This window comes from Corvus moneduloides, chromosome 25 (genome assembly GCF_009650955.1).
Source record: "Corvus moneduloides isolate bCorMon1 chromosome 25, bCorMon1.pri, whole genome shotgun sequence".
NCBI classification, from domain to species: domain Eukaryota; kingdom Metazoa; phylum Chordata; class Aves; order Passeriformes; family Corvidae; genus Corvus; species Corvus moneduloides.
The window spans coordinates 1522940-1547322 of NC_045500.1; the positions used below are offsets into that span (position 1 = coordinate 1522940).

The 24383-nt window shown below is 55.8% G+C and overlaps 3 protein-coding genes across 7 annotated transcripts; all 3 read left to right on the forward strand.

The window, feature by feature from the left end:
• Positions 1-1743: 1743 nt before the first annotated feature.
• EI24 (EI24 autophagy associated transmembrane protein) lies at positions 1744-9453 on the forward strand. Its single transcript, XM_032133949.1, has 11 exons — positions 1744-1811; positions 2715-2862; positions 4334-4479; positions 5707-5767; positions 6398-6464; positions 6896-7020; positions 7242-7361; positions 7445-7556; positions 8310-8421; positions 8534-8608; positions 8732-9453. Exons 2-11 carry the CDS (start codon positions 2821-2823, stop codon positions 8898-8900), a joined length of 1029 nt encoding a protein of 342 aa, XP_031989840.1. The 5' UTR covers positions 1744-1811; positions 2715-2820; the 3' UTR covers positions 8901-9453.
• Positions 9454-9809: 356 nt separating this feature from the next.
• STT3A (STT3 oligosaccharyltransferase complex catalytic subunit A) lies at positions 9810-18069 on the forward strand. Of its 5 annotated transcripts, none has more exons than XM_032133832.1 (19): positions 9810-9872; positions 10841-11021; positions 11141-11266; positions 11364-11424; positions 11880-12001; positions 12181-12326; positions 12552-12642; positions 13269-13375; positions 13760-13924; positions 14452-14632; positions 15090-15245; positions 15397-15488; positions 16101-16256; positions 16362-16550; positions 16625-16741; positions 16823-16925; positions 17254-17442; positions 17556-17671; positions 17753-18069. In XM_032133832.1, the coding sequence occupies exons 3-19, from the start codon at positions 11179-11181 to the stop codon at positions 17789-17791; spliced, it is 2118 nt and encodes a 705-aa protein (XP_031989723.1). In that variant the 5' UTR covers positions 9810-9872; positions 10841-11021; positions 11141-11178; the 3' UTR covers positions 17792-18069. The 5 variants fall into 5 exon arrangements, with proteins under 5 accessions (XP_031989723.1, XP_031989724.1, XP_031989725.1 ...); XM_032133833.1 differs by having other exon boundaries at positions 10841-11008; XM_032133834.1 differs by having other exon boundaries at positions 9819-9872; positions 10924-11021.
• Positions 18070-18249: 180 nt separating this feature from the next.
• CHEK1 (checkpoint kinase 1) lies at positions 18250-24191 on the forward strand. The gene is made up of 12 exons (XM_032133984.1): positions 18250-18397; positions 19006-19229; positions 19335-19399; positions 19523-19592; positions 20120-20308; positions 21062-21166; positions 21250-21345; positions 21417-21525; positions 21728-21905; positions 23457-23588; positions 23673-23774; positions 23934-24191. Exons 1-12 carry the CDS (start codon positions 18333-18335, stop codon positions 24027-24029), a joined length of 1431 nt encoding a protein of 476 aa, XP_031989875.1. The 5' UTR covers positions 18250-18332; the 3' UTR covers positions 24030-24191.
• Positions 24192-24383: the final 192 nt, after the last annotated feature.

Sequence of the window (24383 nt, forward strand, 5' to 3'; positions counted from 1 at the left end):
TATCCCCCAGTATCCCCCAGCATTCCCCAGTATCCCCCAGTATCCCCCAGTATCCCACAGTATTCCCAGTATCTCCCAGTATCCCCAGTATCCCCCAGTATCCCACAGTATTCCCAGTATCTCCCAGTATCCCCAGTATCCCCCAGTATTCCCAGTACCCCCCAGTATCCCTAGTATTCCCAGTATTCCCAGTATTCCCAGTACCCCCCAGTATTCCCAGTATCCCCAGTATTCCCAGTATCTCCCAGTATCCCCAGTATCCCCCAGTATTCCCAGTACCCCCCAGTATCCCTAGTATTCCCAGTATTCCCAGTATTCCCAGTACCCCCCAGTATTCCCAGTATCCCCAGTATTCCCAGTATCCCCCAGTATCCCCAGTATCTCCAGTATCCCCCAGTATCCCCCAGCATTCCCCAGTATCCCCCAGTATCCCCCAGTATCCCACAGTATTCCCAGTATCTCCCAGTATCCCCAGTATCCCCCAGTATTCCCAGTACCCCCCAGTATCCCTAGTATTCCCAGTATTCCCAGTATTCCCAGTATCCCCAGTTATTCCCAGTATCCCCAGTATTCCCAGTATCCCCCAGTATCCCCCAGTATCTCCAGTATCCCCCAGTATTCCCCAGTATCTCCAGTATCCCCAGTATCCCCCAGTATCCCCCAGTATCCCCAGTATTTCCAGTATTCCCCAGTATCCCCAGTATTTCCAGTATTCCCAGTATTCCCAGTATCCCCAGTATCTCCAGTATCCCCCAGTATTCCCCAGTATTCCCAGTATCCCCCAGTATCCCCCAGTATTCCCAGTATTCTCAGTATCCCCAGTATCCCCCAGTATCCCCAGTATTCCCAGTATCCCCCAGTATCCCCAGTATCCCCAGTATCCCCCAGTGTTCCCAGTATTCCCCAGTATCCCCAGTATTCCCAGTATCCCCCAGTGTTCCCAGTATTCCCCAGTATCCCCAGTATTCCCAGTATCCCCAGTATCCCCCCCAGTATCCCCCAGTATCCCCAGTATTCCCAGTATCCCCCCGTATCCCCAGTATCCCCAAGTATTCCCAGTATCCCCCCCAGTATCCCCAAGTATTCCCAGTATCCCCCCGTATCCCCAGTATCCCCCAGTATTCCCAGTATCCCCAGTATCCCCCAGTGTTCCCAGTATCCCCAGTATCCCCCCCAGTATCCCCCCCAGTATCCCCCCCAGTATCCCCCAGTATCCCCCCGTATCCCCAGTATCCCCCAGTATCCCCCAGTGTCCCCCAGTGTCCCCCAGTATCCCCCGTATCCGCCCCGTTCCCTATTCCCTTCCCAGGGTACGTGGCGCCCCCTGGCGGCGGGCGGCAGCAGCGCTCACGCGCAGCAGCGGTGGGGGCGGGGCGGGTCGCGCTGGTGTTTGGCGCATGCGCAGTGGGCGGGGCCGGGCAGTGGGCGGGGCTCGGAGGTGGGCGGGGCTCGGCAGTGGGGGGGGCGAGTGGCAGTGGGCGGGGCCCGGTAGTGGGCGGGGCTCGGAAGTGGGCGGGGCCGGGCAGTGGGCGGGGCTCGGCAGTGGGCGGGGCCCGGTAGTGGGCGGGCCCCGGCAGTGGGCAGGCCCCGGCAGTGGGCGGGGCCCGGTAGTGGGCGGGCCCCGGCAGTGGGCGGAGCTCGGCAGTGGGCGGGGCTGTTCAGTGGGCGGGGCCAGCGCGCTGGGCGGGGCGAGCGGCAGCGGGCGGGGCCGCAGAACTGCGTGTGCGCGGCGGGCGCGGCGCATGCGCGGTGGGCGCGGCCGGGCCGTGTGAGCCGGGCCCGTCCCGCCGTGCGCCCCCGGCCCGGCCCCGGTGAGTGCGGGGGGACCGGGGGGCGGCACACGGAGAGACCTTCGGGGGGCACCCCCGGGAACCGCGGGCCTCGGGGTAGCCGTGGCGAAACAAACGCCGAGGGGATTCTGGGCACTGCGGGGGCGGCCCTGAGGGAATTTGGGAACGGTCGCCCCTCAAACGCACAGTGTGGGGAGACTGTGGGGACAGCCCTGAGGTAAAGTACGGGCGCCCCTGGATTATGGGGGGTCGCACAGACCCCCGGCAGCCACGAGGGGGTTCCGCCCCTCGCCGTGTGGCTGAGGGTCACCCCCTCAGCTGTCGGGGGGTGCAGACCCCCAGGTCACCCCTCAGCGGTGGGCGGTTCCTGTGGGTGCCTTCCCCCTCAGGGTATTCCTTGACTCGGGTTTTTAGGATGAAGCTGCCTTTGACTAACTCGGTAATAAATCTGGAGCCCATTTCTGGTTCTGCAGCTTAGATCCCGGCAGGGTTTGACTCGGAATAACCAAAACAAACCCATTTTTAAAATGATTTTTGATTGTTTGTGTCCTGCGGCCGCAGCAGCACCACTGCCCTGCCGGGGTTTGTGACTCCAGCCTGCTCCAGAGCTGCTGGGAGCTCTGCCTGGGAGGAATGAGAGGTTTGCATCCTGGTGGGAACACACGGGTTTTGTTAGCTGGTGATTTTTTTTCTTCCTTGATTCAGATGCTGGTTTTAGTTCTCTGGTGCTTTCCAAGAGCTGTTCCTCTAACCTTGAGCTCTAACCCTGAGCTCGTTAACACTGTGATATGAGCAGGGTGGGTCCATTCCCAGTGAGGGCCGGGACTCCTGTTGGAAATCACCGGAGTGTGATTGAATTTGTCATTCCCCGGTCAGCCCAGTGTCACCAGTTCTGCCATGGCCCTGTGTGTTCTCTCTCCGCAGGCTCCATCCGTTTCCCATCTCTCCAGGATGAGAGAGGCTTGGGCCTGGCTCTCCCCCTCTCCCTGTAGTTGATAGTTTGGGAAGCAGAGGTGATGCTGGAGTCGAGATGGCAGACAGCGTGAGAATCTTCCTTCATGACCTCGTCAGGGTGAGGCTCCGCGTCCTGGGGTGCTCCTGTTCGCTTTGGGAGCACCCTCCTTCCCATGGCATCAGGGAATTTGAAGGAAAAGGGTCTCCAGGTGTACTTTAACACTGCTGTGTGGTGTGTCTATGTGCAAAGGGCTCGGTGTTTGCTGCTGAACTTCTGATGGATTTCCTTTGGGCACAAATTAATGAAAAATCTCAATAATATTAATAGTAGTATTAATTATAAAATAACAGTATAGAACAACGCACAAAATGTATAATATATTTTAATATAGAGTGTATAATGTGTATAATTTAATAATAATTCTAACAACAATAATAAATGAATGTCTGTGACCACAGCAGCTCTGTCCCAGCAATAAGGTCCCACCCTGTCTTCCTCCATCCAGGGGTAAACACAGGCTAAAAGCCACTCATGCAGTAATTTGTGCTCAGAAATAACTTGGTTTGGAAAAGAAGCAAAGATTTGGTGAAAGCCCTGTGGCTACAACCTAAAAGCAGGAGCTTTGTCATTTCCCAGTGCTCCTACACCATCAGTTGGAAGAGCTGCCTGGGTCAGGGCCCAGCTCTGCTGTTTCAGACATTAATTTGGCATTGAAATTTGTCCTCTTTGATCAAGAACTCCATGTGCCCAACTGCCACCAGGGTGGTAACACCGTCCTGGCTCATCCTTATGACCTCTATTTTAAAGGGAAATTGTGATGACACACAATTGATGTTATGGTTATGGGATCATCTGGAGCTGGAAATAATTGAATAGGATCCCAGAATGGGTTGGGTTGGAAGGCGCCTTTAAGTCTTTCTCGTTCCATGTCCCTGCCATGGCCAGGGACACCTCCCACTGTCCCAGGTTGCTCCAAGCCCCATCCAGCCTGGCCTTGGGCACTTCCAGGGATGGGGCAGCCACAGCTGCTCTGGACAAGCCGAGTCCGAGGAGACGGCACTGCAAATCTTCCAAACGTGGAGTAAGGGAAAACTTCTGGGCACTCCCCTACTAACAGATTTGCAGGGATGTGGCTGGTGGGAGGAAGTTTCTGGGATGAAGACAGATGCTTTTATTTGTGAAGGAATAAGCATCAAACTCATAACATAAAGTGAGACTTTGCACATCCCAAATACTGGTGTAATTCCATTTTATTGGCCTCAGAGAGCTGGCAGGGGATGAGGGGCTTCCTGCCAGACAAGGCTGGGAGAGATCTGACTCTGATTTCTGCCAGGGTTATAAATAGTGCAGATTGGAAGAGAAATCACACCTTTACAGAAAAAGTTAATGCTGGTCCTGGAGACGCTGGAATGTGCAGTGATTTAGGTCACTGGGCCATGGAAGAGAGGTGGTGGTGCATCTCCTCCCGGCCTTGGCTCCAGCTGAGCCCAAGCAGCCAGGGAGCGAGGCCAGCCATGGCACCAGGAGGGTTTGGATGGCCTGGGTCAGCCACATCCCATTGATTGCTCCTCTCTCCTCATGTCCACAGGGAATTAAGGACTCCATCTGGGGCATCTGCACCATCTCCAAGCTGGACGCCCGGATCCAGCAGAAAAGGGAAGAGCAGAGGCGGAGGAGAGCCAACAGCGCACTCGCCCAGCGGAGGTTTCACATGGAAGAGAAGAAGCAAGAGAAGTGAGTATGGGGCGTGGCCGGTCAGAAATGGGGTAAATGGGGTAATTCTCTTCTCCTCTGGTAGTCAGAGCCAATAAATGGGAAACACGTGGCATGGAACTCCCCTTTTTCTGCTGCGTAATGGAGCTGGAGCTGTTACCGTGAGATAAGAAGTCAGACCTTTTATGTTGTTTGATAATCAGCTTGAATTACCCCTGAAAGAACCTGGATTTATGGGTTTCTTTTCTTCCTGAATCCTTGTGCTATCTCAGATCCATTGCTGTTGCTGGTAATCGTGGGATCAGGGAAGAAAGAGCAGCTTGGATCCGATGTCCATGTCAGGGCAGATCCAGTGTCTCTTCCCCAGCCCTGCTGTGTTTTGGGGAGTCTGGAACTGCAGAACCTCAGTGGTTCTGGAAATGCCAGAATTATCCCCTCGTGGGAGCAAACAGCATCTGTTCCCATATCTGACTCCCAGACCATGCCAGGATGTCTCTGCTGCACTGATGGCACTGGGCTGGCACCTCACGCAGTGGTTTTGGGCAGTAATGCACATTCTGAGACATATTTACCAATTATTGTGGCTGGCTGGGTGGGAGGCTGGCTGAAAGGTGCAAGAAAAGTCTCCCATGATCCCGATACTCCTCAGGGGTCTCTGCAGCTCCACATCTGCCTCTGAAGAAAGGTACAACTTTTTTGGTTTGTTTATATAAATAAACAGCTGGATTTTGCTGGTTTTCTTTATAGCAAAATCCCTCTGGTGTCAAGAGCTGACTGGGGAAGTGCTGCAGAGTCCCACAGAGCTGCTCTTGCATGTCCAAGTGGAGACACCAAAACCACCCCAAGCTGAAACAGTCTCTTCCAAGACCAAAAAATGCCCCAAATTTCCAAATTTTATTATGGCAAGAGTTTGGAGAGAACAAAGCCTGAGATCTCCAATACATGCTTAAAAATCTGGAAGAGAGCTTTGCTTTTCTTCTGTTTCAGTGCAGATTTTGGGACTTACTAAAGGTTGAATGAGTCTCCCTGATGTAAGTCTTGTAGAGACTGAACTGGCTGAGACATGGTGTGAGTCTGTGCAGGGATTCCTTCCAGGATTTCTGTGTTTGGATAAAATCAGGTGCACCACTGGTGTTGAGCTGGTTCTTGGTGACTTTTCCAAAGTGTCCAGAGTGTGGGGCAGAAGTTGGCACTCGTGAGGGGACATTTGTCCAGGTGCTGGGACATTAACACGCCTCTCTCCCGCAGTGAACCCCGGATAGTGAGCCGGATATTTCAGTGTTGTGCCTGGAATGGAGGCGTCTTCTGGGTATGTGGGAATTTTTATTATTTATTACGGGTTTTATTTTAAAACCCCGGTGAAAACCCATGTCCTGCTCCAGCCCTCATATGCTGTGAGTGGTGAGCCATCAGCATGGCAGCAGGAATTGCTCAGAGCCACCACATTCCCATCCCAAAGCTGTATTTTGACGGATTCACCGTGGGATACAGGACCGTAGACTTACTCAAGAGACCCACACATGAAACCCAAGCTGCTTTTCCAAGTCTTAGAGACTGCTCTCCACCTGAATATTCAATTCCTGCTTTGCTGCAGCCTGGGATACTGCTTTGCCAATTGGATATTGATGTCTTAAAGACACTTCCTCAGCTCTGACTTCCCATGCCTGGTTCATGAGGCTGATCCTTAATGGAGCCAACACTTCATAAATCAAATAACCAAATAAATGGCTTCATTTTCTCCTTACACTGGTGCAGAGTATGAGGGATTGGCATGGATTAAAGTGTTCAGCTGTAGATTGTGGCTGTATTTAAACAAATCTTTGCTCCTCTGTGTTTATGGATCACTGGGGGAAGAGAAGCACATGTGCCTTTGGATCTGTAGCCAGAGGAGTGCAAAATGCCTCACTGAGAACCCTTGTTTGTTTGTTTTTCCCTGCAGCTTAGTCTCTTCTTGTTCTACCGAGTGTTCATCCCCGTCCTTCAGTCGGTCACGGCGCAGATCATCGGTGGGTGCCTTTCCCCTCGAGGTGTTCCAGGGTGCTCAGTAGTCCATGGGATGCGTTCAGAGGGTCCCAACACCCTCACGAGCTGAGTCTCTGTCCCACTGAGCTGTTCCTCACACCTCTGTCTCCTTGTGTTGTTTTCCTCTTCCTCCCAGTCCCAACCAATCCCATCATTAATCGCCCAGTAGAAAACCAGGGGTGGATCATTGCTGACAGCCTGTGCATGTCAGGGATCCAGCCCGGGGGTCTTGCCATTTCAAACACATTTGTCTGTGTGTGTTTGCATTTAAATAAAAATCAAGTGAGTGGAAATGTGCTTTTAAAGACACTTAGAGCACTAGAGTCAGGAGGAATTCCCTGACAGCTGTGCCAGGAAGCATTTGGAGGTTCCTACACCAGTTCCTCACGTGCGTCTGTCTGTCTGTCTTCCGAAGGTGACCCTTCCTTACATGGCGACGTCTGGTCCTGGCTGGAGTTCATCCTCACCTCCATTTTCAGCGCTCTCTGGGTCCTGCCCCTCTTTGTGCTCAGTAAGGTGGTCAATGCCATCTGGTTTCAGGTAGGTGACAGGAACCTGGGCCCTGCCTTGAGCAAACGGGGAGTTTCCTCACTGGGTGGGGCTCGATCGGGTGGTGTGGGGGCACAAGATGAAATCCCACCCCAGAACGGGCTGTGGGCATATTCCTGGAGGGAATAGAAGCATCATCCCAGGTTTAATTTCCCTGAAGCCCCCACTGCTCTGGAGTTCCATTTGCCTCAAGCCCCTGTCTCTGCTGGCAGGACATCGCGGATCTGGCGTTCGAAGTGTCGGGCAGGAAGCCTCACCCCTTCCCCAGCGTCAGCAAAATCATCGCTGACATGCTGTTCAACCTCCTGTTGCAGGCGCTCTTCCTCATCCAGGTGAGATGAGAAACCAAGCCAGGGTGGTTCCCTCCCCCAAATCCTGAGCATCCCTCCCTCAATCTGCTCCTTTTCTGTCCCAGGGAATGATTGTGAGCCTGTTCCCCATCGACCTCATTGGGCAGCTGATCAGCCTCCTCCACATGTCGCTGCTCTACTCGCTCTACTGCTTCGAGTACCGCTGGTTTAACAAAGGTGAGGGAGGGCTCCCTGCGTGGAAAGGGGGAATTTACCAGGATTGCGGGTTTCTCCACTGAAGGAGCATCCAACTGGGGTGTCACAGACTCATCTTCCAGCAGTTTTTATATGGAATGAAGGGTAAATGTGAGCCAGCAGTGTGCTCAGGTGGTAAGAAGGCCAGTGGTACCTGGCCTGTACCAGCCCCAGTGTGGCCACAGCTCCAGGGCATTGGTGAGGCACTGGTGAGGCCTCAAGTGCTGTGCCCAGTTCTGGGCCCCTCATGACAAGAAGGACATTGAGGAGCCGAAGCGTGTCCAGAGATGGGCACAGAGCTGGGGAAGGGTCTGGAGCAGCTTGGGGAGCTCATCCTGGAGAAAAGGAGGCTCAGGGGGGACCTGGGTCTCCACAACGCCCTGACAGGAGCGGGCAGCCAGGTGGGAGTCAGCTCTGCTCCCATTTAAAAAGTGACAGGATGAGAGGACACGGCCTCAAGTTGTGCCAGGGGAGGGTCAGGTTGGACATCAGGATGAATTTCTTCTCTGAAAGGGTGGTCAGGCATTGGAAGGGGCTGCCCAGGGAGATGGTGTAGTCCCCATCCTTGGAGTTGCTCAGGGGATGACTGAGTGCGGCACTCAGTGCTCTGGTCTATTGATAAGGTGGGGATTGGTCAAAGGAGGTGATTGATCCCAGCCTAAATGGTTCTGTGACTCTCTAGTGAGGGTGTCTCCTCACCACGGGTTCATTCCCACGGGATTTTCCTCTTGGCAGGAATCGAAATGCACCAACGGTTGTCCAACATCGAGAGGAACTGGCCCTACTACTTCGGCTTCGGCTTGCCACTGGCATTTCTGACAGCCATGCAGTCCTCCTACATCATCAGGTGGGAAAGCCACTTGGGCCCCTCCTCCTCCTGACACCCACCAGACCCCCCGAGTGCCCCTTATTTTATTTTATTTTATTGTATTGTATTGTATTGTATTTTTCCCTTGCAGTGGTTGCCTCTTTTCCATCCTTTTCCCTCTCTTCATCATCAGCGCCAATGAAGCCAGGACCCCCGGCAAAACCTAGTGAGTATCCCTCATTCCCACCTTGGATCCTTGTCCAACATCCCCAGCCTCCCCCAGCGCTCCCCAAAACCCTGCCGGGGGCGTTCCTCGCATCGGGAGCTGATGGATTCTCTTCCCTTTCAGCCACTTCCAGCTCCGTCTCTTCTCCTTGGTGGTTTTCCTCAGCAACAGACTCTTTCACAAGACCGTCTACCTTCAGTCCGCCCTGAGCGGTGCTTCCTCCTCCCCCTCCTCCTCCTCCTCCTCCTCCTCACCCTCTCCTGCCAAACACGCGGCTGCTCCGGGGCACTGAGCTGCCCCCAGGCCCCGGGCAGAGGGGACACCCACGGGCTTCTCTGCGCCCCCGATCTGCAGCGACGGGCAGCACCCAGCCTGACGAGGTGTCACTGTCAGCTCCGCGTCTCCCCCTGGAAATTTTTTTGGGGGAAAAAAATCTGGGTTTTTAACACCTTTGTGAGTTTCCAGGAGCCGGGTTGTGCCCTGCGCTTGTTTTATAGTGGACTCTTTTGTACGCCTTTCCCGTGCCATCTCCCTGCCTCGGGCCAGTGGGTCGGAAGCCCCTCCCCCGTTCTGCCGTTGTGTCCCTGCCGTGTCTGCCCCGTGTTCCCCGTCCCGTCCCGCTCCCTCCATCTCCCCTAACTCAGGTCGTGGGAGGGGGCCGGGATTCCCGGGAGCTCCGCCGCCCCCGGGCGCAGCGGCCCCCTCCCCGTGCATGTTCCTGTCGGGTCGGGGAAGGAACCGGTGACGTTCAAAAAAACCCTTTGGATATTTTGGGGCTGGTTTATCAACTTTTCTCTAGTATTTTCACACTGAAACATTAAACGGAGAAACCACGATTCTCAGCCGTTCTGCGCCTGCCGCTCTCGTTCATCCGGGCGGGGATTCCCCGGGACGGGCTCCCCCCCCCCGGCTCCCCGCAGTGGTTCCGCCGCCCACGTGGCCAGCCCGGCCCGCTTCCGCCTCCGCCCACGTGACCCACGCGGCCCCGCCCCGCCCCTCGGGCGCCGCGAACCCGGACGGACACGTCACGGCTCCTTCGGCCGCGGCTCCGCCCACTTCCCGCTCCGCCAATCGGGAGGCGCCGTGCGCCGCAGGCACCGCCCCGCAGCCGACGAAGAGTTCAGCGCTCCGGCCAATGGGCGCGGGCGCGGCTGGAGTGGCGTGGGGGAGAGCCAATGGGAAGCGGGCGGGGGCGGGGCGCGGGCTGGCGGCGGCCGCGGCAGGGCGGCTGCGCGGGGCGGATGGACGGGGCGGCGGGGCCGCGGTGAGGGACGGCACCGGCACCGGCACCGGGACCCGACCGGGGCTGAGGGGGCTGGGGGCGGCGCGGTGCCCGGGTTGGGGACTGCCCGGGTATATGGGGTGCGGGGTCTGCGGAGTGAGGGAGCTGAGGGGTCATGGGGTGCCCGGGCCTCGGAGGGTGCCCAGGCGTGTGGGGAGAGGGAGCCCGGCGGGTTGAGGGGTCCCAAGGGCTGGAGGCTGGGGGTGTTCGCGGGGCGTGGCGGGCAGCACGGGGTGTCGGGAGCGCTCTGTGTCACTGAGAGCTCCTGGGGGGTGGTGGAGGATCCCCCCCGAGGGCGCTGGGGCCCCGGAGCACCCCCCGGCAGAGCCACTCGTGCCCAGAGGCATCTGCACTGTGCTCCATTATCGCAGGGGATCCAGGAAACAACCACCTCGCGGTATTTCTGTAGCAGGCAGTGCCCAGTGTGTGCCAGTCGGAATCACTTTTGGGCACAGGAAGGCTTTTTTAGGCCCGGATTGTTTAGGTTTTAAGTCTCAGCTTGTCCCAAGGCATCCTCCCTGATGTAGCTCAGAGATCAGAGCTGCACATTTACCCGCCCGTGCTGGGACTGAACCCGCCCAGAGCAGCGGGAGGGGTTTTCTTGATGGATTGGGCAAGAAATGATTTGAAGAAATCTGAATGTTTTCAAGGTAGAAAGATACTAAAGCTGTGATTCTCCAGTAAGAGTTTCACTTCCTTGGTGTGCAACCCCAGGATTTCTGTGGCTTTTCCTCCCCCTGGTGAGGTTGAATTAAACGGCCACGTTGTCTGATGTGGGGAAAACTGATTTACTGTCCTGGCCTGCAGTAACAAGCTACTGGGATATATATATTTGACATAAGTAATTCAAAGTGGGAGTAACCAGGAGCTGTTCAGACCTCCTATGTGTGAGAAAAAGCATCCATTTCTTGCATTGTCCATGGGTTATATTTTTTGTGCATTGCTTGCAGGTGATGGTTAAACTCCAGAGAGCATCCAGAGGGAAGGCAGAGGTTTTGCTCAAGTTTACACTGAGGTTTTGTTCTGTGCACAGAGAAACAGGAGCGTCCTCTGCCCCAGAGAAGTTCTGGGCTCTGTAAAGGAAGGAAAACCAGCCAGGATTTGGAGTGACAGCTCAGGTCAGGACAGGAGGTGAGGGGTTTGGGGGGAAGGCTGGGCCAGAGTGGGGGATTTAAAGTCTAAAGGCTCATGAAGCCTTTAAAGATGACGTGGTCTGAGTCGCTCTTTGACACCTTCCTGATTGTGTCCAGGTGTTCAAGGATCCCCAGGCCCTGCATTTGATGTGAAAATGACCAAGCTGGGGTTTCTCCGGCTCTCCTATGAGAAGCAGGACACGCTGCTCAAGCTCCTCATCCTGTCGATGGCAGCTGTCCTGTGTAAGTCTGTGTCCTCAGGGATGGCTCCTGGTGCAGGAAAACCCAGGGTGACTCATGAGCTCTGTGTGTTCACTCTGCCCCTTCTCTGTGTTTGCAGCTTTCTCCACGAGACTTTTTTCTGTCTTAAGATTTGAAAGTGTCATCCATGAGTTTGACCCGTAAGTGTCGTCTTCTCCTTTCCTGGGGGCCCGTTGGGCTTTTCCTCTTCTGGAGCACACAGAATTCAGGCTCAAGTTAATCCCCATTGAGGATGTGGGATTAGGAGGGCACCTTTTAGTACAGCTTGGTTTTCACTTGGTACCCAGAGCTCTTCCTGCAACCCAGATCCAAGAATTACCTGCCATTGCTTTTCTGATGGGAGGTTATTCCTGACCTGGGCACAGCAGGAGAGAGAGCTCCTGGCACAATTTGCGATGTCCCAAGTTTGTTGCTGATTAAATCAGTCCCAAGGGAGACTGTCACCTCTGTAAAAGCACTATTAACCCGACTGGGAGGAGGAATGAACCTTTGCAGCTGAGGTTTGGGGCAGTTGAGGGAAACTGGGCCAGTTCCCTGTGCGTGGAACTCACGGGATCAGCCCTCACGGTGCTGTCACACCCTGTCACCCTTGCAGGTATTTCAACTACCGCACCACCCGCTTCCTGGCTGAGGAGGGGTTCTACAAATTCCACAACTGGTTTGACGACCGAGCATGGTACCCCCTGGGCAGGATCATCGGGGGAACCATTTACCCAGGTGAAGCTTTTGCCAAGCTGGAAGGCACCTGGTGCAGGGGAGAATTGGGAGAGGGGGTGGAGAGTGCATCCAAGAGTGCCAGCTGGAACAGAGGGCAGCTTGGGGATGCATCCTGGGCAGCAGCTCCTTCCTGGTGAGTCTTTGGAGCACCCTGGTAGCGGTGTCACTTCCATCCCCAGGCCTGATGATCACATCAGCAGCGATTTACCACGTGCTGCACTTCTTCCACATCACCATCGACATCCGTAACGTCTGCGTGTTCCTGGCTCCCCTCTTCTCCTCCTTCACCACCATCGTGACTTACCACCTCACCAAAGAGCTCAAGGTACGGGGGCCATCGGGCTGTGCCCCACAGGCTTTGGCTTTCCAGAGGAGCAGGAGCTCTTTGCCATTTGGGAGAGCAGCTGGGTCAGAGCTTTGGAGGTGACCGCCACACTCCTCAAAACCCCGACCTTCTGGGAAGTGGGAGATCTGTTTGAAAACTTTGTTTCCACGCTCAGTTTTTATTCCTTTGAGTAATAAAACTCCTAAATCCCAATGTTTTTCCCAGGATGCAGGGGCAGGGCTCCTTGCTGCCGCCATGATCGCTGTTGTGCCTGGATACATCTCTCGATCCGTCGCCGGCTCCTACGATAATGAAGGTGAGTTTGTGACCCTCAGGGAAACCTTTAAGGACTGTTGGGTGCTGGAAGACGCTGCAGGGCACAACAGAGGCCCTGTCCTTTCCTGGTGATCCCTGCTGGGTTTGTGCAGTATAAACCTGACTGATCAGAGATCAGAGGTGGTTCTTGGCCATGCCGTGGAGTAGAGGGAGTGTTTCCCAACTCTGGCAGCGAGTTCACCCCAGTATCCTTGTTTGCCAATCAAAAAGGGTTTTGTTACCTCCCCACACTCTGCCAGGAACTGGAGCTACTGTGTGGTTCCTCTGTGCTTTTATCCCTGTTCCAGCCATGACGTTGGGACTGGCAAAGGCAGTCCTCTCACTGTCAGTGCCTGGGGCAGAGGAGGATCCAGGTTCCTTTGCTGTAGCTGGGATTCTGGGGGCTGTGTAGGAGTTCTTCCAACCGGCGTGGCTGGAAGAAGCCACGTGAGCTGTTAGACGCAAACCCCGCAGAGTTTCAGTCTAGAAACCAGATATCAAACGCTTCTCCCAGGCCTGGCTCTTCATGTGATGGAGCAGCACAAGCATTTACAAATCTATCTCTAATGACTTGAGTGCTCTGCCGTGCCCCAGGGGTGACATTAACGGCTCCGGGTCCTTCCGCAGGTATTGCCATATTCTGCATGCTCCTGACCTACTACATGTGGATCAAGGCCGTCAAAACTGGCTCCATCTATTGGGCAGCCATGTGTGCCCTCGCCTATTTCTACATGGTGAGTGTCCCTTCTCCCAGCTCTGGGCTAAACTTGACTCTGAGATCCCTCTGGATACGCTCACCAGGAATCCGTGGTGTGCTGTTGCTGCGTCCGTGTGTCCAGAGAGCTAGAACCTCTGTGGAGGTGGATTTGGAATGGGTCCTTTCTTCCCAAAACTAGTGGGTTTTATGTGAAGTTTTCTTAATAGTGTTGAAAAATCCGCATTTCTGGCAGCTGGGATGTACAGGATGCCCTAGGATAGAGCAGATCCCAGCTGGTATTGCTACCAGGTGAAAATCCTGCCTGCCATCCCAGGAAAGCCAGACTTCTGTGTTTCACCTCAGCTGTGCAGCTGTTCAGTCCTGGAACTTGTGGGTGTGTGTCTGCTTTGTGTCCTGGCAGGTCTCCTCGTGGGGCGGCTACGTCTTCCTGATCAACCTCATCCCCTTGCACGTCCTGGTGCTGATGCTCACCGGGCGCTTCTCCCACAGGATCTACGTAGCCTATTGCACAGTCTACTGCTTGGGAACCATCCTTTCCATGCAGATCTCCTTTGTTGGCTTCCAGGTGGGCACCAGGAGGGTTTGCAGACTTGGGGATCGGTTGTAACCGAACAGCAGCGTGCTGGCACCTGGTTTTCCTTCTTGCCTTCATCATTGAGGTTGTAAGTGGGTGCTGACTCCTTGTTCCAGCTCCTGTTATGCTGATTCCTTGCCACCTTTGGCGAAATGAGCCTTTGGAGGTGCTGGATGACTTTCAAAGCTCCTAATAACCTTCCCAGCACTGGTTGTCTTTCATAAAAATATCTTTGGTTTTGGTGAAGGAAACTCTCGTGCCATGTGCATCTTGGTATGGCAGGAAACAGGCTTGCCTGGCTCGTGTTTGCAAGAGAATCCAGTTAACTTTCCACATGGATTCTTATCAGAATCAAAGCGGATGTAGGAAAAGGACTCGTGCCAGCTGTGCCAATCACAGGGAGGGAACATTGGAACATTTCCCTGTGACTGAGATTGTGCCGAGAAGTGATTTGGAAACAAAGCTGGTAACGGCTCTTGTTCGGTTCCGTATCTGACCGTGCTCTGCTGCACTCCCAGCCTGTCCTCTCCTCGGAGCACATGGCTGCCCTTGGAGTCTTCGGCTTGTGCCAGATCCACGCCTTCGTGGACTACCTCCGGAGCAAGCTGAACCCCCAGCAGTTCGAAATCCTCTTCAGGAGCGTCATTTCTCTGGTGGGCTTCGTCCTCCTCACCGTCGGCGCCGTGCTGATGCTCACAGGTAGCCCAAGGCTGTGGCCATTACAAGGGTGTTTCACCCTCTTTCCTCACTCCCAAAGGCACGGAATTTGTCCATCCTAACTCTGTGTTACTGTGCGGTGCTTGTGAGTCCCCTCGAAGGGGGAGGTTGGGACTGGCCCGAATTTGTGCATTAGCAAGGAGTATTTAAGCAGCAGCTGTAAGATAGGAGGGGCAGAGACTCTGGGGACACCAGGCTGGTGCTGCAGATACTGATTGTTGCTCTGTAGTAGCGAAGAGATGCTAAAAACAGAGGTTGAGCAGGGAGGAGTTTTTTAGGGTGAAAGTGCATTGTATTTCCTTCCCAAAACGGCAGGTTTGAGTAACAGAGATTCTAAATGAGGTTTCATTCAGCCTCACACGTGCTTCCTTGGCAGAGTGCATGGCAGCATTGCCTATTACTCTGCTGGATCAAAGAGGATTTTTCTCCCCTTTCCTAGGGAAAATCTCCCCATGGACGGGGCGTTTCTATTCCCTGCTGGACCCTTCCTACGCCAAGAACAACATCCCCATCATCGCCTCCGTCTCTGAGCACCAGCCCACCACTTGGTCCTCCTACTACTTTGACCTGCAGCTCCTTGTTTTCATGTTCCCAGGTGAGTCGCCAGACCCTGAGTTTGTCACCAGAGGGTTTTCCTGCCTCTTCTGGCCGTGCTGAGCCTGCCAGAGAGTGCTGTGTCCCTCTGTGTCCCTCAGTGCCTGGTTTTATTTTATCTCTGAGCTGAACCTGACCCCTTTTTCTCTCAGTTGGTCTCTACTACTGCTTCAGCAACCTCTCAGACGCTCGTATCTTCATCATCATGTACGGAGTGACCAGCATGTACTTCTCGGCTGTCATGGTGAGGGCTGCACTGCTGCCAAGTGCTCATAACAATTTAATTTGTTTTTCTGAACTTAGTGGTGATTCTTTCACCCTGAGGGCTTTTCTCCCTTCTGTCAGTGTGGGTTTTTTCACCCCTCTCTGCACTGAGGGAAGGTGAAATTGCGAAACTCACTGGTTTGGGTGTTACTCATGTCCCTGTGGTCAGCACTGCCTGCTCACTGTTCCACATCTCCCAGAGCCGAGCTCCCAGTGCAATCCCAAACAAATGCTCTGGGTTTTCAAGCAGGGACTGGTGACAAACAGCTGCTGATGAGCCCATTCCCACTCCTCCTGTGGCACCCTGAACACTAAACATGGTTGAGTTCTGGTGTGGAGGCAGCTACTAATCCTTGTCTCCACCGAAGGTTGCTGAAGTGACCTCAATTTCCCACATGGGCCAGTTTTGAGCACCTCAGGGAATTTCCCTCGGAGGTGTCTGAGATGGTGGCAGCTCCCCACTAAAAAAATCAGCCCCGGGTTTATCGCAAGGCTCACATATCCACTGATTTTGAGGTGCTGGATTAGGAATGGCATGAAACTCCCTCTTCTCTGCTGGATTCCTTCTCCGACAGTTCTGCTGTTGCCATAGGTGCGTCTCATGCTGGTGCTGGCTCCGGTGATGTGCATCCTGTCCGGCATCGGGGTCTCTCAGGTGTTGTCCACCTACATGAAGAACCTGGATATCAGCCGGCCAGACAAGAAGAGCAAAAAGCAGCAGGACTCCACCTACCCCATCAAAAATGAGGTGAGCACCGAGCCGGCTCGGGAAGATGCCTGGTCCTGGTGGGCTGAGTGCAGGAGGCTGGCGGCCCCATCCCTCCAGTGCTCAGACCCTGAGTTGTCCCCACAGGTTGCCAGCGGCATGATCCTGGTCATGGCGTTCTTCCTGATCACCTACACCTTCCACTCCACCTGGGTGACCAGTGAGGCCTATTCCTCCCCCTCCATCGTTCTGTCCGCCCGTGGCGGGGATGGCAGCAGGATCATCTTCGATGACTTCCGAGAAGCTTACTACTGGCTGCGGCACAACACGCCGGAGGTACGGGGGGTTGGGGCCTTGGGCACCCAGCCTTGCCCACTGAGGCGCTGATGCACGGCCGGTGTTTGGGGCAGGATGCCAAGGTGATGTCCTGGTGGGACTACGGGTACCAGATCACTGCCATGGCCAACCGCACCATCCTGGTGGACAACAACACCTGGAACAACACGCACATCTCCCGCGTCGGCCAGGTGGGTCCTTCCCTCCCCCGCTGCCTTGGCCAGCCTTTCTGGGCACCATGTCAGCACTGGCTGACACCATATCTGCCCCAGGCCATGGCATCGACCGAGGAGAAAGCCTACGAGATCATGAGGGAGCTGGACGTCAGCTACGTGCTGGTCATCTTTGGCGGCCTCACCGGGTACTCATCCGATGGTAAGATCCCACTGGGAGCCGGGTCACACCCAGCCAGGGGCGCTGCTGGCAGAGTCCCACCTCCAGCTGGGGCTGTGAAGTGAAAACGGTGCCGGAGTGCTCCTGTCTGGAGCTGCGTGTGCCTTTGTAGCTCTCCCTCAACTCACCCTTGCTTTTGGCCCCCCACATCACCTCAACTCTCCCTCCTGGCCCCCCAGCTGGACTTGACTCCTCATTCTTTTGCCTCGTCCCGACTTCTTGTTCTTTCACCCCAATTCAACCCTTTGCTCTTGGCCCCGCAGATCAACTCAAGCCCTCTTTCTTTGCCCCCCAACTCTCTGCCTTGCAGACATCAACAAGTTCCTGTGGATGGTGCGGATCGGGGGCAGCACGGACACGGGACGCCACATCAAGGAGCACGACTACTACACCCCCACCGGGGAGTTCCGAGTCGACCGCGAGGGCTCCCCGGTGCTGCTCAACTGCCTCATGTACAAGATGTGCTACTACCGCTTCGGCCAGGTCTACACCGAGGCCAGTGAGTCCCTGAGTCACCCCCGGGGCGTGGCACCGCTTTTGGGGGGCTCCACCACGCCCTGGCATCTCTGGGGCACGATGCAGCAGCGCTGCCTGTCCTTTGCCCTCTCCTAGAGCGACCGCCAGGCTACGACCGGGTGAGGAACGCCGAAATCGGCAACAAGGACTTTGAGCTGGACGTGCTGGAGGAGGCGTACACCACAGAGCACTGGCTGGTCCGAATATACAAGGTATGGCACCAGAACGAGCCCACACCCCCCAGTTTGGGAAAAAAACATGGAATTCTGCCTAATTCTTCTTTTACTGCCTAGGTGAAAGATTTGGACAACCGTGGGTTGTCGAGGACGTAGAGGAGCCGGCGCCAGCCGCGCCGGACACCGCACTGACCCAGCCTTGGCCTGTGCAGCAGAGATTTGGGGGTTTGGTGGGGTTTCGAGGGGGGCTGTTTCGGGTTTGTTTTATACCGTTTGTAAGCGCAGGCAGCGGTGGGAGGACCCTGCCCGCCCCATCCTGCCGGGAGTGATTTTTGTATACACACAGAGCCGTCGCCAAATCAGGAGTTGCGGCTCTCACCGGGGCTGATTGACCAGGAATTGTGAAGAATACAAATAAATACAAATAAATTTGGTGGGATTTTTCCTCCGGATTCTCTGAGGGACGTTGGGGCCGTTTGGCTGCTTTTAATCGCTTGGAATGGAAATGGGGGCGCGGCCGAGTGGGCGTGGCCGAGTGGGCGTGGCCTGGGCGCGGGCGCGGGAGTGCGGGTGGGGGCGTGGCCGGGGCAGTGCGCGCGCAGGGCGGGGCGGGGCTCGCGGCTCTGGCGGGAAAGGGCGGCGTGGCCGGACCGGGACCGGGGCGAGATCGCGGCCCGGAGCGGGCCCGGGGCCGGGGATGGCGGTGCCCTTCGTGGAGGACTGGGACCTGGTGCAGACGCTGGGCGAAGGAGCCTACGGGGAGTGAGTGCGGCGGGGCCGGGGAGGCGGGTCGGACGGGGTTGCTGCCGGCCGGGTCCGCCCCTTGCACGCCCCTGCCCTGCCCCTTGTGCGGCCCAGGCCCCTGCCCTGCCCCTTGCGCGGCCGCTGTCCCTCCTGGCCCCCGCGTGTGCCGCTTGCACACCCGCTGCTTGTCCCTGTGTGTGCCCACAGCTTGCCCAATACGCCCTGCTTGCCCATCACACGCCCACTGTTTGCCCACTCTACGGTCTTTGCATGCCCCGTGTGTGCCCGCTGCTCGCCCATCACGTGCCCCGTGTGTGCCCCTGATGCACGGCCATTGCTTGCCCGTATGTGCCCCCTGCTCGCCCGTGGCATCCCCTTGCACACCGGTGTGCCCCCGCTCTGTGCCCATCGTGCCCCTGCCTTTGCCAGCCCTCCCTGCCCGCTCCCTGTCTCCAGGGGCGGCATTTCTGCCCATTCCCTGTCCATTCCCTGCCCGTTCCTTGCCTCCAGAGGCAGCATTTTCTGCCCCTCCCCTGCCTGCTGCCTGTCTCTGGGGGAAGCATTCCCTGCCCCTTCCCCGCCCGTTCCGTGCCCACGGTGCCCGCGCTGAGCCCTGCCCACCGCAGGGTGCAGCTGGCCGTGAACCGCCGCACTGAGGAGGCCGTGGCCGTGAAAATCGTGGACATGAAGCGCGCGGCCGAGTGTCCGGAGAACATCAAGAAGGAAATCTGCATCAACAAGATGCTGAGCCACGAGAACGTCGTCCGGTTCTACGGACACCGGCGGGAGGGGGCCACGCAGTACCTGTTCCTGGAGTACTGCCGCGGCGGAGAGCTCTTCGACCGCATCGGTGCGGCACGGGGGTACCGGGGCGTTTCGGGGCAATGAGGCACCTTAAATTGTCATCCCCACACGGCTGAAGGTTGCTCTTCCCCTTCTTCTTCGCCATGTGCAGAGCCGGATGTCGGGATGCCAGAGCCGGAGGCGCAGCGGTTCTTCCAGCAGCTGATTGCCGGCGTGGTGAGTGATGGATCACCGGCAGCGCGGGAGGTGGCGATGCCGCTGGTGCCGGTGGCGATTCCTGCACGGCACTGACCCTTCCCGTGGTTGCCGCACGGCTCTGACCCTTCCCCTCATCCCCAGGTGTACCTGCACAGCATTGGCATCACCCACCGCGACCTGAAGCCCGAGAACCTGCTGCTGGACGAGCGAGGTGGGGCGGGCGTGTCCCTCTCCGACCCTCATTAAGTTATCGTTTTTTCGTTTGTATTTTTTTATTTGAACGTTTAGTTGGAAGTTTTAATTTGGATGCTTTTATTTTGCGTTTGGATTTTTAATTTAGGGGTTTAATTTTATTCTGAATTTAAATTTTACCATGCATTTTTAGTTTAAAGTTTTTTAAATATTTTAGCTTCATTTCTTAATTTAAGCTTTTATTTGAATTTGAATTTTGCACTTTAATTTGATTTTTTTCTCTTAATTTTATTTGTATTTTAGTTCGAATTTTAAGTTCGACTATTAAACTTAGGACTTTAAAATCCTAACTTGAATTTTTATCTTAAACTTATTTTCAGTTCAAATTTTTATTTAGAAATTTTAAGTTTGAATTTACAATTAAAATTTTTACGCTTTCTACTTAAATTTTAATTTGCGTTTTACATTCATTTAGCTGGGTGCGGGGTAATTTCAACTTCTCGATTTACATTTTTAATTTTGCTTTTGGCTTTCGCTTGGGCCCAGACAACCTGAAGATCTCGGATTTCGGCCTGGCCACGGTGTTCCGGCACAACGGGCGGGAGCGGCTGCTGAACAAAATGTGCGGGACCCTGCCCTACGTGGCCCCGGAGCTGCTGCGGCGCCCGGAATTCCGCGCCGAGCCCGTCGACGTCTGGGCCTGTGGTGTGGTGCTGACAGCCATGCTGGCCGGAGGTGGGGATTTTGGGATGTATGGAATTCACGGCAGGGGGGTGACACGCGGCCAGTGGAATAAGGGAATGCCTCTAGGAGTTGATGGAATGCATGTGACGTGGGGGAAATGTGGGAGGGGTGCAAAGGACGTGGGGGAGTGCTTATGGAATGTATAGGGGTGTATGGATGGAGTCCATACGGGGCGTCCGTGTGGAATGCAGAGGGTGTAGTATGGAATGGGAAGGGGAAGTGTATGGGATGAGGAGGGGGGTACACATGGGATGCAGGAGGGGTGCAGGGATGAAATGTATGAGGGGAAGCACGTGGAGTGCGCCGAGGGATGTATGGCATGGGGAAGGAGCACATGTGAGGTGGGAGGGATGTATGGAGTGCACAGGGGGCGGGATGTGTGAAGCCCAGAGGTGGAAGGTGTGGGATCCACACGTGAGGTGCGCGGAGGGGGGTGTTCGGAATATCTATAGGGATGTCCGGAAGGCACAGAGGGCTGCAGAAGGGGAACGTATGTGATGCTTAAGGGGAATGTGTGAGAGGCACAGGGGGGGTATGGGATGCACAGGAGAAGTTTGGGATGCATAGAGAGGTATGGAATGTGTGCGAGAAAACATGGGATGCACAGGGAGGTGTGGGATGCATAGGGAGCACACAGGATCCGTGGCAGGGCAGGGACACCTGGCACACCTCGTCCCTGCAGTGCCACGAGTGTGCCCGGGGGTCGTGGCACCGCGGGGTGACAGCAGCGGGGTGTCCCTGCAGAGCTGCCCTGGGACCAGCCCAGCGACAGCTGCCAGGAGTACAGCGACTGGAAGGAGAGGAAAACCTACCTCCCACCTTGGAAGAAGATCGATTCGGCTCCCTTGGGTAAGCACCCCGCAGCTCCCTAAATATTTATAAACACACAAATACACACAGCATATTGTATTCCACCCCCTCGTCTCCCCCAGCGCTGCTGCACAAGATCCTCACGGAGAGCCCCACGGCGAGGATCACCATTCCCGACATCCAGAAGGACCGGTGGTACAGCAGACCCCTCAAAAAGGGTAAGGGGCCGCAGGGGGACGCGCTGGTGCCCCCGGATTTGGGGGTTATTGGGTGTCCTGTCCCTTTGCAGATGCCAAGCGGGCTCGGCTCTCCTCAGGGGGGGTCGCCGACTCCCCTGGAGGCTTCTCCAAGCACATCCGATCCGACACAGACTTCTCACCGGTGAAGGGAGTACTGGGGTGAGCCTCTGCTTCCCTCCACACGGGCTTGCAATTCCTTGCACGCCTCGGGGCTTTCCCGGCATTTCCTCCAGGAATGGTTGGGTGGAAACCCCGCACAACCCCTGTGATCGTCTCAAATCCTGCAAAATCCCATGCAGTTCCCACGTGGATTTTGCTCTCTCCAGCACTCCTAACCCTTGTGTCCCCCCTTGCCTTGCAGTGAGGACAAGGCAAGCTATTCCACGTCACAGCCGGAGCCCGGCACGGGCGGGATGCCTTGGGAGAGTGGCGCTGGAAGCATCGACCAGCTGGTGCAGGGCTTCAGCTTCTCACAGCCCGCCTGCCCCGAGCACATGCTGGTCAACAGCCAACTCCTGGGCACCCCAGGCTCCTCCCAGGTCAGGGGCTGCAGGGGGCACCTGGCAGCACTTGGGATATCGGGATGCTGCCTGGCAGTGTTCGGGATGCGGCCGGGCGAGGTTTATCCTCTTGGGATTCCACCTCGCAGTGTTTGGGGCGCAGCTCGGCATCATCCATGGTGTCAGGGTGCACCTTGCAGTGGTCGGGGGCTGCTCTGTGGTGTTTGGGGTGCAGCTTTGCCTGATGGGGAATGTCAGGGAGCAGCTTGGCAATCTCAGAGGTGTAACTTTTTGTTATTCATCGCCTCGGGTGCAAGCTTGCAGGATTTGGGGCACAGATTTTCAGTAATTTTAGTATCGGGGTGACACTTTGCCGTGGCCTCAGGGTGTTTGGGGGCAGCTTCACATCCCATTTCCAACCCTGGGGCCCAGCGTTGCATTGTATAAACTGGGCTGCAACTTTGCATCATAGCTATGACAGTGAGGAGCAACTTTGCCATATTTGAACATCAGGGGGCAACTTGGCAATGTTTGGGGTGTGGCTGGGTGAGGTTTATCATCTTGGGGTGCAACTCTGCAGCATTTGGGGGGCAGCTGCTCATCCTATTTACAACATCAGGATCCAGCATTGCACCTTTTATACTACTGGGGTGCAACCTTGCCTTAGATAGGTGAGATTAAGAAGCAACTTCTGTCATATTTACAATATCAGGGAGCAACTGTTGGGGCCGTGGCTCTTGAATATTTACCACCTGAGGGTGTGAGGTGCAGGACTAGGGGTGCAGATCTGCAATCCTTGTCGTGTCTGTCACTTTGCCAGGGACTTGAGGGGCAGCTTCACTCCGATTTACAGCATTGGGGTGCAGCTGTGTCAGATATTGGGGTGCAACTTTGCATCATAAATACCACATTAAAGAGCAGCTTTGCTGTGTGTGGAATATCAGGGGGCAACTTGACAAGGCTGGGATGCAGCTGTGAGTTTTATCATCTCGGGGTGCTGCCTACCAAGATTTGGGGTGCAAACGTGCATCATTTATGGCCTCAGGGTGCACTTTGTGCCGTGCTCCGTGGTGCTTGGGGAGCAACTTTGCATCTGATTTACACTCTCAGGAAGCAGCTTGGCAGCACTGGGGTGCAGCTGGGCAAGGTTTGTCATCTCGGGGTGCAGCCTTGTGGTATTTGGGGTGCAATTTTGCAGGTTTTTTTGAGTACTAAAATGCAACTTTCCAGTTCCAGGGTACAGCTCTGCAGCATTTGGGGGGAAGTCTGCATCCAATTTACGATACCAGGATCCATGGTTGCACTGTTTATACTCTTGGGGTGCAACTTTGCATCATATACGTGTCATTAAGGAGCATTTTTGCCATATTTATGATACCAGGGGCCAACCTTGCTCTGTTTGGGACATGGCTGTGCAGCATTCCTGGTGTTTGGGATGCGGTTGTTGGCTTGTGCCATCAGGGGGTGCAGCTTTCCAACATTTCCTCCCCGAAAGCCGGGATTTGTCAGAGCCGGGGCTGGAACTTGGTGGGATTTACGACCTTTTTGGTGGGATTTATGACCTTTGGGACCATTTTTTTGGGGCGGCAGAGCCCGTGGCAGCGGCTGGTGAAGCGGATGACGCGGTTCTTCACCAAGCTGGACGCCGACGGCTCTTACCGCGCGCTGAAGGAGGTGTGTGAGAAGATGGGCTACGGCTGGAAGATGAGCTGCACCAACCAGGTGGGGACTGGGGTGTGAAATCGGGGCTGGGACCCCCTGTGCTGTTCCATCAGCGAATAATTCAAGCTCCCCCTCCCTCTGCAGGTCACCATCTCGACCACAGACAGGAGGAACAACAAACTCATCTTCAAGGTGAACCTGGTGGAGATGGAGAGCAAGATTTTGGTGGATTTTCGCCTCTCCAAGGTGCGCAGGGGGTCAGGGTGGGTGGTGGGGGCTGCACGGCAGGTGCAGGGGGGGGAAGGACCACGTGAAGTGGGTGCAGGACCGTGCAGGGTGGGGGAGGTGGGTGCAGGGGATGGAGGGGTGCAGGGGGATGTAACCCCCCCATCTCTCCCCACACAGGGCGACGGCCTGGAGTTCAAGAGGCATTTCCTGAAGATCAAGGCCAAGCTCAGCGACATCGTCAGCACCCACAAAGTCTGGCTGCCCGGCACCTGAGCCCCTGCACCCCTCCTCCGCCTCTTCCTTCTCCTTCTCCTCTTCCTCCTCCTCCTCCTCTTCCTCCTGGCTGGGCTCTGGCAGCAGCACCCAAGTGCTGTGAATGTGTCCAGCCGCCTGTTTTAGATTTTGAAGGTTCAATAAAGCCCTGGGGGACACAGAGCGAGGCTGGGTGCTGCACAGGGCAGGTTGCAATGGGATGTTCACTCTGAAACCTACTGACGGCTTTGCTCAGCCAGCGTGAATCCCACTGTGGGATCTCTGCTGAGCCACGCAGCCCTAAACCAGCCCCAGGGTTTAGGAGCTGACCCCCCCCGCCCCCCATTCCTGCCCTGTCTCAGGGCAGCGGCTGCC